General features: G+C 47.0%; 1 protein-coding gene across 1 annotated transcript; it reads left to right on the top strand.

Moving 5' to 3' along the window:
- The first annotated feature begins 431 nt into the window (after positions 1-431).
- On the top strand, positions 432-2,749 carry LOC135192877 (uncharacterized). The gene is given in 4 exon segments (XM_064176253.1): positions 432-515; positions 918-1,199; positions 1,863-2,333; positions 2,336-2,749. Coding segments are annotated over 4 exon segments (1,251 nt in total).
- Positions 2,750-12,291: the final 9,542 nt, after the last annotated feature.

Raw genomic sequence — 12,291 nt, 5'->3', positions numbered from 1 at the left:
GTTGAAGCAAGTCTTTTTGCTTCTTTATTATCAGTCTGGACAGATTCCCATATTTCCTCCCCTATATGCTTCCACGTCTCGTCTTTAAAAACTTGTGCAGTTTCCTTGAGTAAGCCTCTACGGCGTGCCCAAGACAACAAATCTGTCACTAGAGCCCGATCCAGCGGGTCTCCAGCTTTCTGTCCAAATTTCAACAAGGCTTCAACAGAAGCTTTTTCTATTCCCGGGGCCGTATTCCCCATTCCGCGCCTTTTCCCTGCTCAAGGCAGCCGACTCACCCGCTGAGTCGAAAATCCGTGGTACCACTCACGCCTCTCTCGGACGTCCGGCCGCAGCCGCCGCGGAATTTCTTTTCTTTTTCCCCGCTTTGCAGTCAGCTCAGCTCTCTTCCCGGGTATCAGGTCTCTTGCTGATCACGTCGGGGTCACCAGATGTCGCTGTTAGGCGCTGTTAGCATGCTGACTGTTCCCAAAGTTGAGGAAATGGACTTACAGAATCCAATATGGATTGTAAATGTAAGACGTTTAATACACAAATCAGAAGGCTTTTTATACTATTACAGGATTACATGTCGATTTCTAATTGGTCCATGCAATACATTTTTGTGGTTTAAAGCATAATCATTAATAGATACAAAAAGGTATTTTTATAAGCAGTACGTGTGCTCATATATCAAACCCTACATTTCCAGATGTGCAGATCCTTTGTTCTAAGGTATATTCATGACTGATTCATTACTTGTTTTACTTTGCACAGCTGTATCACAAGGACGCAACATCCTCAGGCCAACTCTGCTTTTTTTCATAGAAAGCACGAAGCGGACACAGTGTCCTTGGGCTGACCGGTGTCTTACCCGCTGTGTTCCAATCGCCTACATATCGATTGCAAAGCAACAGCCCCTACAAAATTCCCCACAGCTCTCCCCACAAAGGTTCCTGAAGTACCAAGCTATAATGGTTGAGCAAGATGATGTTGAAATCATAACCACCAACATTATCAACCCAGCCTCATTTCTTGGAGGAAACCTCGGAGAACCAATTGACCACAACTGTCTAGTGACAATCGAAGCCACATACACCAGCCGTACAGACCTCAAGGATGTCCCTATCGATGGAGCCGAACACTGGTTCACAGATGGAAGCAGCTATGTACTGAACGGAAAAAGACGTTCTAGGTATGCTGTCACAACCTCTGAAAAGGTAATAGAATATGGGCCACTACCAGCCAAAACCTCAGCACAAAAGGCTGAAATCATAGCCCTTATCTGAGCTTTGGAGAAAACTCAGGGAAAGGCTGTGAATATTTGGACGGATTCTAAGTACATCTTTGGAGTAGTGCATGCTCATGGAGCAATATGGAAGAAAAGAGGACTGTTAAATTCTCAAGGAAAGACTATCAAACATGCAGAAGAAGTTTTAAGACTCCTAAATGCAGTCCAACTTTCTGAAAAGGTAGCAATTATACATATCAAGGCACACCAAAAGGTGAGCACAGAATTGGAAAGAGGAAATGAGCTGGCGGACAGAGAGGCAAAACAGGCAGCCAAAGACACAATTAGGATAGAAGATGCACTAATCCCTGATGGACAGATATCTCTAGAAGGTAAGCCAGAATATACAAAGGAAGATTATAAACTTGTTACTGACTTAGAGGGGTCATATAATGAGGAGGGGTGGGCTGTAACTGAGAGTGGACAAATCATCATTCCCTCCTGTATGGTATGGTCGCTAGTTCAAGAGGAGCATAGGAAAAGACATTGGGGGACAGAAGCCCTAGACAAAGATCTTATCAGAAATAAAGTAGCCTGAAATTTGTATACCACAGTAAGACAAGTAACCCAATAATGTTATCTTTGTCTCCAGACTAACCCCAAAATTACTAAAGGACCATGGTTAGGAAAAATTGGGAGAGGAAATGGTCCGGGGCAGCATTGGCAAATTGACTTCTCGGAACTCCCTAGAAAAGGGGGGTATCGATATTTATTGGTGCTAACAGACACCTTTTCGGGCTGGCCAGAAGCTTACCTGTGCAGGACAGCTAAGGCCCGGGAGGTAACTAAGATGTTGCTCCAAGAAATAATACCTAGATTTGGGGTCCCGGCAGTAATATCCTCAGATAGAGGACCACATTTTATATCTAAAGTAGTACAACAGATCAGCCACCATCTAGGAATAGACTGGCAATTACACACCCCATATCAACCGCAGTCAAGTGGTCAGGTGGAAAAGATGAACCACCTGATCAAACAGCAAATTGTTAAATCAGGCCAGGAAACTAATGTGACTTGGCCTCAGGCCTTACCATTAGCCCTTCTACGAATCCTAACCCGGCCAAGAGTAAAGAAGGGCTCAGTCCATTCAAAATCTTATATGGACAACCCTATGGAACACAGAAGGGGACATCTGCACAAACTGGTGAAGAATTAATGACTTCCTATATGGTGGCACTGAACAAGCAGTTGAGAAAAATCGAGAAACATTTAACTGGGACATGCCGTAGGGGTCTAAATGGGCCTGTTCATGACATACAACCAGGAGACTATGTGTATGTTAAGTCTCTTACAGAAAAGACCCTGGAGCTGCAGTGGACTGGACCCTTCCAAGTGCTTCTCACCACTTACACTGCGGTCAAGGTCAAAGGACGGAATTCCTGGATCCATCACACCCGAATTAAGAAAGCCCCTGCAGCCCTGTGGAAAACAACCCCAGGTGATGAGGGACTGAAGCTCAAATTCACTCGAACCAAATAAGTATATTCCACTTGAGAATGCTTGATATGGTCTGTAAGGGATTGATTCTTTTAATAGCAATAGCAAGGATCCAGAGCCTAGATAATGTCTCTGGCCAGGAGGACTGTGTTCTTGATGATAGAGGTAGTATACTTCATTTTAATTGTGTAACTTTCCAGGCAGATTGTGGTTTACCTCGAGTACCGAAGTCACCTTGGTAATAATATTTCACAGTGAACAAATGATTTTGAAAAGTTCAGGAAAATGTTGAATTGCAGAATATTAAACAAACCCAACACAAATTTGCCAGTAACAACCGCAGAACCCCCAGGTAACTACTACCTTCCTTACCACTTCCATCCCTAACATAGTAACAGAGACACTAAAAACTAGTAGTCGAGGAAGACGAGAAGCCAATGTTTGCAAAATAGGTCCGTACATAATAAGGAACACAGGGCAGCAACAGGTGTTATTTAACCCAGAATGGTCCCTTAAGAGAGTAGAATTACAGATGCAAATTAATGTTTCTGACATACAACCATCCTGTTCCCCCTTCTTACGTACTTCGTATGAAGGATGGACAACCTGGCTAAGGAAAAGAGGAAACATTTATCAGAACCGTGTAACAAGGGATATAACTGGAGTACCAGGGGCAGGACTCGGAGTATTAAATTCCATAGACTCTGAGGTAATAATGAATAAACTAGCAGCCACTACTGCAGATTTATCAAAACTACAACAGCCATTAAGCCTACACTAGGAACAAAGAAACAAAGATATAACTAACAAGGGGAAAAGATGGCCTTAACCATTAACAAAGGATGTATTCTCAAGTAACAATATGAAAACATTCCAAGGCCAAAAAAGCAAGGCCAAAAAGCAAATACATCATAATGGTATCTGGGAGGAAGGAGAAGGACTGATCAGCACTCACCATAAACCTGTCAGCCAGTATCCATAAAGAGAAAAAGCGGAAGACATAGACTGATAAGGACACTAGAGACACTACAGCCCTGCATGATCATCACATTCCAGGCGAGGGGTGAAAAGTACATTGTGATGAAGACTCACAGCCTTCCTCCAACCGACCACTGCCTACATTTGAAGGACCCCTGCCCACAATTTCTGAGAGGAACTACGCAAGTGCAGAGGACTGATAAGATAATTAACATACAAAGTGGGAGCAGGTGGGTTTTAGTCATAAGAATGTATAGGCGTTTCATGAATATGCATGAATTCATTGTATAAATGTGGGGTAGCTTGCTCCTTTGGGGTATGCACAATTTTTGGAGGAGATATCCCCCCGTGCATCTTGCACAATAAACATACCTACTTTATAACTTTCAAGTTATAGAGTCTTTTCTGTACGTCAGGTGCACCTTTCCGTCCTAGGTTCTTAGTCTGCAGAGTTTTGGTGATCCTGGACGAGCCCCCAAATTGTTAAAATTGAGCCACCAAAAACTTATCTATAAGTTTAAGAAGTTTTATTTTGGCAAGCAAGAAGCAGCGCTGGGCGCAGGGGAGTTTAGCTCCGCAGCTGCGTGCTAATCCTCCTGGGGGTCTCTCTGGTGGTCATGAGGCTGAAGTAACTTTCTGAAGTGACTTTCTGACTCAGCTATTTGCGTCTTCACAGTCGTGTGCTTTACGGTCTCTTATCTACCATGCTCATGGCGTTTTCTGCTGTTGTTCATCCCTAGCCTTGCTCAGTTAGCTCTGACACACCCCTGTATTGTTCACGTCCCCCATTGACAGGTGGCTGTCTCTTCACAGCGCTTTCTGTTATCACTTGTAGGTTTCAACATCCGTACCTAGTTAGCTTCGACACGCCCTGCTCTGCCATTCACATATTGACATATTCTCATATTCTTATACTCTGCTCTGCCATTCTCATATTGACACAGGTACCATTTTTCAGAGGGACACACTGCGTTTTGCCGCTAGTCCTGGCTGGCTACCCTGCGCAGAACCAGCAGGAATGTGCGGGAAGCAGGGCAAACCCCCCCCTCCCATGCTCGGTACCGCCAGTTCCGCCACCGTAAAGTTCAAACTGAGTTGCAGCGGGGGATGGGAATCCCCATCACCGCTCTCCGCATCCTCCCCAGCAGGACACATTCCAAATGCAGGCTCGTCGTTCACAGCCGCAGCCTGCCTGTACACGCTGCCTGTGCTGGGACAAGAGGGTACCGAGGCACAGCCGTTTCTTCTGGAGTCACCAGCTCATCCCCTGAATAGGGAGTGGCTGCGCCCAGCAAGAGGATGGCTGCAATGACTATGAGCCCACTAAAGAGGACGGCGCTGCTTCCGCGTGGCGTCATCTTCGGAACGCTGCCTGCATCTATGGGTCCAGGGCAGGCTACCAGCATTGCCGGAGCCGTCTGCATTTCCACCGCCCATGGATTCCCATCAGGAGGGGAAAACACGCACGGGTTTGCCTGCTCCGCTCTACCCCACCTCTCCAGCTTGCCCCGTGCAGTGCCACTCGGCACCGTGCTGTGGGTCAGCGCAAGCCGTGGCCGCTTCAGGGGCGGGGGACCGATATCATCAGCCTCAGACATTTCAACTTGCTTCTTGCCGTTTCTCTCTCCCGCCTCCGCCACCCGAGAGGGGAGCGGCTCACTTCTCCAAGCCTTCCAATTCTCCATGCCAGCTTTACTAAGAGGCACCATTTTCCCTAATCTTTAATTCTGTATTTTTCTCCAATTCAGTCCATGTAAAACCAACCATTTTGATTTCCCCATACAGGCCACCAATTATTCTGTAGTGTGTTTTTAAAGCGAGCCGACAAAAAATAAACTCTCAAATCAAATTGGAGAGAAAATACAGAATTATATTTAGAGAGAGGAAATACAGTGATAGACATTACAAAGCAATTACCATGGGAAACCCCCTTGAAGTTTTCCCCATCCCCAAAAAAACTAGATCTACATTCCCCAGTGTTCCAAATCCTCCCCCCCTCACAAATGCTTCCGCCATCCAAGAGGCCTACTCCTTACATGTTCCTGATAAATTGGCTCCTGCCACACACTCAGGGCAGGAGGAGGAGGAAAGGAGAACAAACTGACCTTGTTGTGAGTCTATAAAGAGATAGCAGAATTACGGGATTGAATAACAATCTTCTAGTCCCCAGAAATTTTTTTTAACCCTATAGCCTCAGCCTGGGACACTGAGTTAGTTCCTTAAATAAGCCAAAGTCTTCTGTGGCAGGGTTTTAAATGGACCTTTGGAATAGCAACTGTAGAAACTGCTGGAGACAGATTGAAGTTGTCTGCTAGGCCTGAGCTCTCAGATGACTCTGCAGTTGTTGGACAGCATAATATAGAGGATGTGAAGTTGCCAGTTGCCACTCAAATTGTACACCACAGGCAATATAGAACAAACCGTGACTCTTTGGTCCCATACATGATCTGATTCAGCGTCTGGAGTGCCAGGACGTCATTTAAAAAAACAATTCACGTTTCAATAGTCCCATATGGCCTGTGCAAAAGGCAAATGGAGAATGGCGACTGACAGTTGATTTCCGTGGCCTAAATGAAGCGACTCCAGCCATGAGTTCTGCTGTGCCGGACATGTTAGAACTCCAGTATGAGCTGGAATCCAAGGAGGCCAAGTGGTATGCAACCATAGATGTTGCTAATGCTTTCTTTTCTATTCCAATAGCAGAGGAATGCAAGCCTCAATTTGCTTTCACTTGGAGGGGAATTCAGTATACATTTAACCGTTTGCCCCAGGGGTGGAAGCACAGCTCAACGATCTGTCATGCAGTGATCCATGATGCATTGGAGAAAGGTGGAGCTCCAGAGAATCTGCAGTTCATTGACAACATCATTGTCTGGAATAACAACACTGTCTGGGGGAACACAGCACAAGAAGTTTTTGAGAAAGGTAACAAAATAATTGACATTCTGCTGAAGGCAGGTTTTGCCATAAAGCGAGACAAGGTGAAAGGACCTGCTAGAGAGATTCAGTTCCTGGGAATTCGTTGGCAAGATGGTCACCGCCACATTCCAATGGATGTGATAAATAAGGTTTCTGCCATGGCAAATCCCACGAGTAAGGAGGACACATTGTCTTTCTTGGGAACAGTCGGATTTTCCTGGGACTAGAAGATTGTTATTCAATTCCATAATTCTGCTATCTCTTTATAGACTGACAACAAGGTCAGTTCGTTCTCCTTTCCTCCTCCTCCTGCCCTGAGTGTGTGGCGGGACCCAGTTTATCGGGAAACATGTAAGCAGCAGGCCTCTTGGATGGTGGAGGCTTTGGGGAGTGGGGAGGATTGGAGCACTGGGGAGTGTAGATTTAGTTTTTGGGAATGGGGGAAACTTCAAGGGGGTTTACCATGGTAATTGCTCTGTAATGTCTATCGCTGTATTCTCTCTCCAAATAGAATTCAGTATTTTCTCTCCAATTTGATTGAGAGTTTAATTTCTGTCGTGCTCTCTTTAAAAAAAAAAACAACCCACGACAATGATTTATCTCGAAAGAGGAACAACTTTCAGTGGGGACCTGAACAACATGCAGCCTTTGATCAGATAAAGCAGGAAGTAGTTCATGCAATGGGTTTGGGGCCTGTTCAAACTGGACCGGAGAGGTCCCAGGAGACTGGAAACTGGCCAACGTGATCCCCATCCACAAGAAGGATCGGATGGAGGAACCCAGGAACTACAGACCCATCAGCCTGACCTCAGTGCCAGGGAAACTGATGGAGCAGGTTATCTTGGGGGCAATAACTGCGCACCTGAGGGATGGCAAAGGGCTCAGGTCCAGCCAACATGGATTTAGGAAGGGCAGATCCTGCCTCTACAACCTGATCTCCTTCTATGATCAGGTGACCCGCTTGGTGGATGTGGGGAGGTCTGTGGATGTGGTCTATCTGGACTTCAGCAAGGCCTTTGTCACTGTCCCCCACAGCAAACTGCTGGCTAAGCTGTCAGCCCATGGCTTGGATGGCAACACTCTGTGCTGGGTTAGGAACTGGCTGGAGGGCCAGACCCAGAGAGTGGTGGTGAATGGTGCCACATCCAGCTGGCGGCCGGTCACTAGCGGTGTCCCTCAGGGATCAGTGCTGGGCCCCATCCTCTTTAACATCTTCATAGATGATCTGGATGAGGGCATGGAATCAGTCATCAGCAAGTTTGCAGATGACACCAAGGTGGGGGCAGATGTGGCTGGGTTGGAGGGCAGAAGTGCTCTGCAGCAGGATCTTGACTGCCTGGACAGATGGGCAGAGTCCAATGGGATGGCGTTCAATAGCTCCAAGTGCCGGGTGCTGCACTTTGGCCACAACAACCCCATGCAGAGATACAGGCTGGGGTCGGAGTGGCTGGAGAGCAGCCAAACAGAAAGGGATCGATAGCCGCCTGAACATGAGCCAGCAGTGTGCCCAGGTGGCCAAGAGGGCCAATGGCATACTGGCCTGCATCAGGAATGGTGTGGTGGTCAGCAGGAGCAGGGAGGTCATTCTGCCCCTGTACTCTGCACTGGTTAGACCACACCTTGAGTACTGTGTTCAGTTCTGGGCCCCCCAGTTTAGGAGGGACATTGAGATGCTTGAGCATGTCCAGAGAAGGGCGACGAGGCTGGGGAGAGGCCTTGAGCACAAGCCCTATGAGGAGAGGGTGAGGGAGCTGGGGTTGTTTAGCTTGGAGAAGAGGAGGCTCAGGGGACATCTTATTGCTGTCTACAACTACCTGAGGGGTGGTTGTAGCCAGGGGGAGGTTGCTCTCTTCTCTCAGGTGGCCAGCACCAGAATGAGAGGACACAGCCTCAAGCTACATCAGGGGAAATTTAGGCTCAAGGTGAGGAGAAAGTTCTTCACTGAGAGAGTCATTGGTTACTGGAATGGGCTGCCTGGGGAGGTGGTGGAGTCGCCATCCCTGGAGCTGTTCAAGGCAAGATTGGACATGACACGTGGTGCCATGGTCTAGCCTTGAGCTCTGTAGTAAAGGGTTGGACTTGATCTATGATGTCTCTTCCAACCTTGGTGATACTGTGATACTGTGATTAAGAACATTCTGTATACGGCTGCGAGTGATAATGGTCCAACCTGGTGCCTATGTGTTGTGAAGGTGTCATGCCGGGATTCAGGGGATTGATTATGCGGCCGAATTTAAAAGGGTTTAAATAATTTAATACTATATACACAAGGAATTCCCCCCTTCCCCAAACTATATACAACTAACCTACACAAGTCCTTTGTATGTGGTCGTGAAATTACTTTACAGAATGTCTATTTACAGCAAAAAATCAGGAATTTAGCAGAGGTTTATGGAGAGGTTTGGATAGAGAGAGTCTAGTGGCATAAACGTGCCACAGGAAAAGTCTGAAAGTCTATGCTTCTCAAATCAAGGTTGCTCAGTTACTCACTGGCTGGAGTCAGTTCTGGTGATCCCAAATATGTGCGGCAAAGCCACGTTGTTGACCCTTGTGGGTCTGAATAGTTCAGTTCAGGGATTATTGGGGCACGCTGTCTGAAGGCTCCACGGGCACGGTCAAGCTCGGAACGACGGGCTGGGGCGGCAGCTGGCCCAGAGCACCTTAGTTGAATTTTCCCCGGGCTGATGTGAAGCACTGTGGGTCAGAATCATGCAGCGGCAGTGGTCCCAAAAGCAGCAAAGCAGCTAGGAGCGGCGGGTGGAGGAGAGGAGAGGTGGCAGGAACACTGAATTGTCCCTTTTATGAGGTTTGAGCCCAAGATTGATGGTCCTTAGCCACAATTCTGTCCAATACGGGTCTGGCAGCAGGCCAAAACATACCAAATAAGGTGAAATCCACGGGTACGGTACCCCCAAATATGGAGGGCTCAGGTGGATCCCCTCCCTAGGCACGTGAGCTTACATAACGTGTTTACTTCAACCTTCAAGCAGGCCAGGCCAGACTTGAAGGCACCAGTCCTATTGTGCTCCTTTGTCCCCCTTAACTTGTTTTCCCCAGGTTTCCGGGGGACAACATGTCCAGGCATGAATAGATTTGTAAATATGGTCATTTGGGGCCTGTGCAACCCTCCACCACACTATGGCAAAAAGCCCCAGGAGAAACATGTGGTCAACCACTTGGTTTCTGGAGTAGAGGATACAGAGGGTCAGAAGCAAACTATACACCAACAGAGAAAGAGATCCTTGCTGCTTATGAAGGTGTAAAAGCTGCTTCAGAAGTAATTGGAACAGACGGAAATGAGAAGATGAATGACTGGAAATTGAAGAAAAATGCTTGAAGCCTGGACAACGATCATCCGTGATACTGATGTTATCCCTAGTTACATAGAATGACTTGATGCTGCAATGGTAAATTATATTAAAGGGGTGGATTGTGGCAGTTTGAGCTGATTTTCTAGCTCAGACATAGGGGAGAGATGAACACCCCAGGGATAGGCCATATAATGGCAACAATAGATAAATTAATACAATTTCATTGGAGCATCAAGAGCTTAAAAGTCTAGAAGCCCAGCTTGTTCTCCCCCTTCTTCTGCTGGCTTCTGCTGCTTGAGCTGCGCCTGCCTATCTTCCCCGGCTGCTGTTTTGGCTGCTGCTGCTTCTGCTGCTTTGCTGCGGCTTGACCCCTCCCCCATATCCCTTAAGTGTGGGTAGCTAGGGCCCGGCGGCTGGAAGATATCGCGTTGTATGGAAAGATAGGGCCCATCTCCTTATTGTCATAATCAATAATATTTAGTAGTGATGTAAGCAGACGGAAATTATTCCACACTATATAACCCAGTGTTGCACACTAATAAACGCCATTTTGCTTTCCACCGCATCGGTGTCTGTGGGCTGATGGTCTGCGCAGCCGAGGGCTGGCCACCGTGTCATTGCTGAACCAGGTCACTGCGCGCTTCAAGGGCAAAACTTAAGGTTATTGTAGTGGGGTTTTTTTCTTCCTTCTCTAGTTGTTATCTCTCTTTACACTGTTATACTTACACTATAAGAAATACAATTTCATCTTTCCCTGACTTTCAAAAAAAATCTGTGTTGTGGTGAGTTTATTTCTCCACAGGGGAGGGATCTGCCCTAACCCGGGACATCTGCCCTTCAGAAGTCCAGTGTGGAGGTTCTGTTGATGCCCCTCCCGGTTTCACCATATATTGAAAACGCTATAATTTCGTGATCACTGGACCCCAGGCAGCCTCAAACCACCACATCCCCCACCAGCCTCTCTCTTTTTGTGAGCAGCAGGTCAAGCAGGGCTGCCCCCCTGGTAGGCTCACGTAACAGCTGGGATAAGAAGTTGTCCTCCACGCACTCTAGAAACCTTCTAGACTGCCTCTTCTCTGCAGTATTAAAGTCACAGCAGATGTCTGGCAGGTTAAAATCGCCCAGAAGAACAAGGGCAGGTGATCTTGAGGCAGCCTTCAGTTGCTTAAAGAGTAATATATCAACCTCTTCTTCCTGGTTGGGTGGTCTATAACAGACTCCTACCAGGATATCAGTCTTGTTGGCCTTCCCCTTAATTCTCACCCATAAAGACTCAACTTCATCATTCTTAATTTCTATCCCTATGACATCCAGAGCATCCCAAATATACAGGGCCACTCGTCCACCCCTTCTCCCTTGCCTGTCTCTCCTGAAGAGTCTGTAGCCGTTGAGTAAAGCACTCCAATTGTGCAAGTTGTCCCACCACGTTTCAGTGATGGTGACAACATCATAGTTTTCCTCCTGCACCAAGGCTTCCAGCTCCTCTTGTTTCTTACCCATACTTTGTGCATTAGTATACATGCACTTCAGCTGGGCTGCTAGTTTTACCCCAGCTCTGGCCTACCACCCTCGGTTTCCTTTGGTTTATCTCTAGTGCTGTCATGTTTAACCCCCTCCCCCTTCCACTCTAGTTTAAAGCCCTCTCAACAAGCCCAGCCAGCTCATGTGCCAGGGTCCTTCTCCCTCTCTGAGTCAGTTGTACCCCATCTTTTGCTTGCAGACCCGTGGCCATATAAAGTTCCCCAAGATGAAAGAATCCAAAGTTTTGTTGGAGGCACCAGCCTCTGAGCCACTTGTTAATCAAATACATTTTCCTATTCCTCTCTGCATTCCAACCTGTGAATAAGGGTATAAATGAAAAGACTACCTGTGCCCCTGCTCTCTCAACTGTTTTTCCCAGTGTCTTGAAGTCCCTTTTGATAGCTTTTAGCCCTCTGTTATCAACCTCATCATTTCCTGCCTGTGTAACTATTACGGGATAGTAATCAGAGGGCTTCACTATAGTAGGCAGCTGTGGGAATGCAGAATGCAGAAGAGTTGTTGGGTGCAGGTGCAGGACTGCTGTGGGAATGGAGTGAAGAAAAGAGACAACAGGCAGATCCTTGTAATAACAAACCTTGGTTCTCGCATGCAGCTGGACACCTTATCTCAGAAGGGTTAGATAATAGATCTTCGCTAATGAGAATAACAAGGTGTGTACTTATGCAGATGTGGTGGGTTGTCTGTGACTGATTATGCTAATGTGTAGGCATGTGCTCTACTGGCTGAGTGTATAAATTCGGGCTGTTAATGATCAATAAAGGGGCTTTGGCATAATTCATATTGAATCGTTCCTTAAGACCCTCGCGGCTTGTCTCAAAGCCATACTGGTCGATA

The sequence above is a fragment of the Pogoniulus pusillus genome, chromosome W (genome assembly GCF_015220805.1).
Source record: "Pogoniulus pusillus isolate bPogPus1 chromosome W, bPogPus1.pri, whole genome shotgun sequence".
Taxonomy (NCBI): Eukaryota; Metazoa; Chordata; class Aves; order Piciformes; family Lybiidae; genus Pogoniulus; species Pogoniulus pusillus.
The sequence above is the reverse complement of the archived record's forward strand: the minus strand, read 5'-3'. Positions and strand labels throughout refer to the sequence as shown.